This window comes from Mandrillus leucophaeus, unplaced genomic scaffold, assembly GCF_000951045.1.
Source record: "Mandrillus leucophaeus isolate KB7577 unplaced genomic scaffold, Mleu.le_1.0 Scaffold214, whole genome shotgun sequence".
In the NCBI taxonomy this organism is placed as follows: domain Eukaryota; kingdom Metazoa; phylum Chordata; class Mammalia; order Primates; family Cercopithecidae; genus Mandrillus; species Mandrillus leucophaeus.
In genome coordinates this window covers 3457372-3459644 of record NW_012102188.1, presented here as the reverse complement: position 1 = coordinate 3459644, position 2273 = coordinate 3457372, and the positions used below count along the sequence as shown (strand labels likewise).

Sequence of the window (2273 nt, the reverse complement as noted above, 5' to 3'; positions counted from 1 at the left end):
CCGGGCTTTCTGGCCGGTCGCGCGCCGCGTAGTACCCGCGCGGCCTAGTTCTCGGGGGGCTTGGGCACCCGGGTGCTATGTCGGCGGGATTCTTCCCATCCCCCGGACATTTTACGTGTTGCGGCGGAGGTCGTACCTCCTTGGCCTGGGGGAACCCAGTGGGGACTGACGCAGCTCCGGGGTGCGCTTTGGCGGCTGTGACGAGTGACAACGTAGGGATCTCAGCGCGAACGTTTGCAGCGGCCCGACGGCGCAAATGACAAGCGAAGTCCCCTTGTTTTGAGTATGAGGTGTTTGTCGCTGTCCCTTTATAAGGGTCCAGCTCCACTCTTCATACTCACCTCCCCCACCCCCAGAACAGTTTGGTAGCTGCTTTTGCTTTAAAAAAAAAAAAAATTATAAATTTCTTATAAATCGTTAGTATGGCTTACAATTTTTAACCTTTTCCACAAATGTTCTTAGGATATTTTTCCTCTTTATAGGTAAATAATGTGATCTGTTTTGGATTCAATAAGACTTTAGCAATTGGATCTAAAGAGTGACGGAAGAAGCTATTAAAGGTGGATGTGCACAGAATGTTGAGTCAGTTTGCTTTGGCTTGAATAATCAGCCCTGTCGTTCAGAAGCTGGGTATTTGGGGCCAGTTACACTTTTCATCCATAGGTGGAGTTGTAACATTGATAGAATTTGATAGGATCCATTTTAAACATTTAGGGTTGTGCTTGATACATAGCACTGAATGTTAGCTACAAGTCACTGTTTTTATTGTTGATGTTAAAAGGATATTGGCGGGGCCCGGTGGCTCATGCCTGTAATCCCACCACTTCGGGAGTCCAAGGAGGGCGGATTGCCTGAGGTCAGGAGTTCGAGACCAACCTGGTTAACATGTTGAAACACCGTCTCTACTAAAAATCCAAAAAAAAAAAAAAGTCGGGCGTGGTGGCGCACGCTCGTAGTCCCAGGTACTCCGGAGGCTGAGGTAGGAGAGTGGCTTGAACCTGGGAGGCGGAGGTTCCAATGAGCCGATATCGTGCCACTGCTCTCCAGCCTGGGCGACAGAGGGAGACTCCATCCAAAATAAAAATTAAAAACAAAAAAATCAAAAAAACAAACAAACTCACGGATGACCATGATTATAATAGCAGCACAATTGTGTCTTTTATCATAACTAAGTGTAGGTTATCTTATTTTGTGCTTCCAGCAGCCCTGTGGATATTGAGACCTGTAGAGATTAAAGATACCTGTTCAGGGTCAAATAGGAAGTGCAGCAGAATTTTGGCAGTGGGTCTGATTTAGTTTCTCTTGGGAACTGTGGAGTAAGTTACAGCCTGTTCCTCCAGAGAGGAGGAATAGATACCTACTTGTACATTGTAATTTCAAACTGCTGGCGTAGTCATAAATATGAACGTGGTGATAGAGTCTAAAACAGACCTTATTGAGGGTTCCAGTAACTCCTGAAATTAAAGACTTTAATTTTTATGTTTTTTTTTTTTTTGAGGTGGGGTCTCACTCACTCTTGTCACCCAGCTGGATGCAGTGGCAGTATCTGGACTCACTGCAACTTCCACCTCCCCATCTCAAGCGATCCTCCCACCTCAGTCTCCCGAGTAGTTGGTACCACAGGTGCACCCACCACACCCGCTTGTTTTTTTTTGTTTTGTTTTGTATTTTTGGTAGAGACTGGATTTCACCATGTTGCCCAGGCTGTTCTCGAACTCCTGGGCTCAAGTGATTTCCCTGCCTCCACCTCCCAAAGTGTTGGGATTCCAGGCGTGAGCCACTGCAACGGCCATTATTTTATTTTTGAGACAAGGTCTCTTTCTATCTCCCAGGCTGGAGTGCTGTGGTGGGATCATGGCTCACTGTAGCGTTGACGTCCTGGGCTCAATCCATCCTCCCACCTTAGCCTCCTGGGTATCTGAGACTACAGGCATGCCAGCTACAGGCATGCACCACCATGCCCGGCTAATTTTTTTCTTTAATGTAGAGACGGGGTCTTACTGTGTTACCCAGGCTGGTCTCCAACTCCTGGGCTCGAGTGATCCTCCCGCCTTGGCCCCAGGTGCTGAGATTACAGGTGTGAGCCACTCTGCTCAGCCTGATTTTTTTTTTTTTAAAACAAGCTTAAAAAAAAAAAATTAAAAAAAAAAAGCAAGCTTAGAGCCTTTCTGAGATTCTTAGGGGGGACCTTGGCTTCCAAAAGATTAAAAACCACTGGTCTAGACAGAAGTTAGAATGTTCTTTCAACTACATAACTTTTCCATTAAATAAAG

The 2273-nt window shown here is 46.2% G+C and overlaps 1 protein-coding gene across 1 annotated transcript in view; it reads left to right on the top strand.

The window, feature by feature from the left end:
* RANBP2 (RAN binding protein 2) overlaps positions 1 to 2273 on the top strand; it is an 86887-nt gene continuing 84614 nt past the window's right edge. The window contains 1 exon segment of the mRNA XM_011980543.1: positions 1 to 212. Within this exon segment, the coding sequence (XP_011835933.1) occupies positions 78 to 212 (135 nt within the window). The 5' untranslated portion in view covers positions 1 to 77.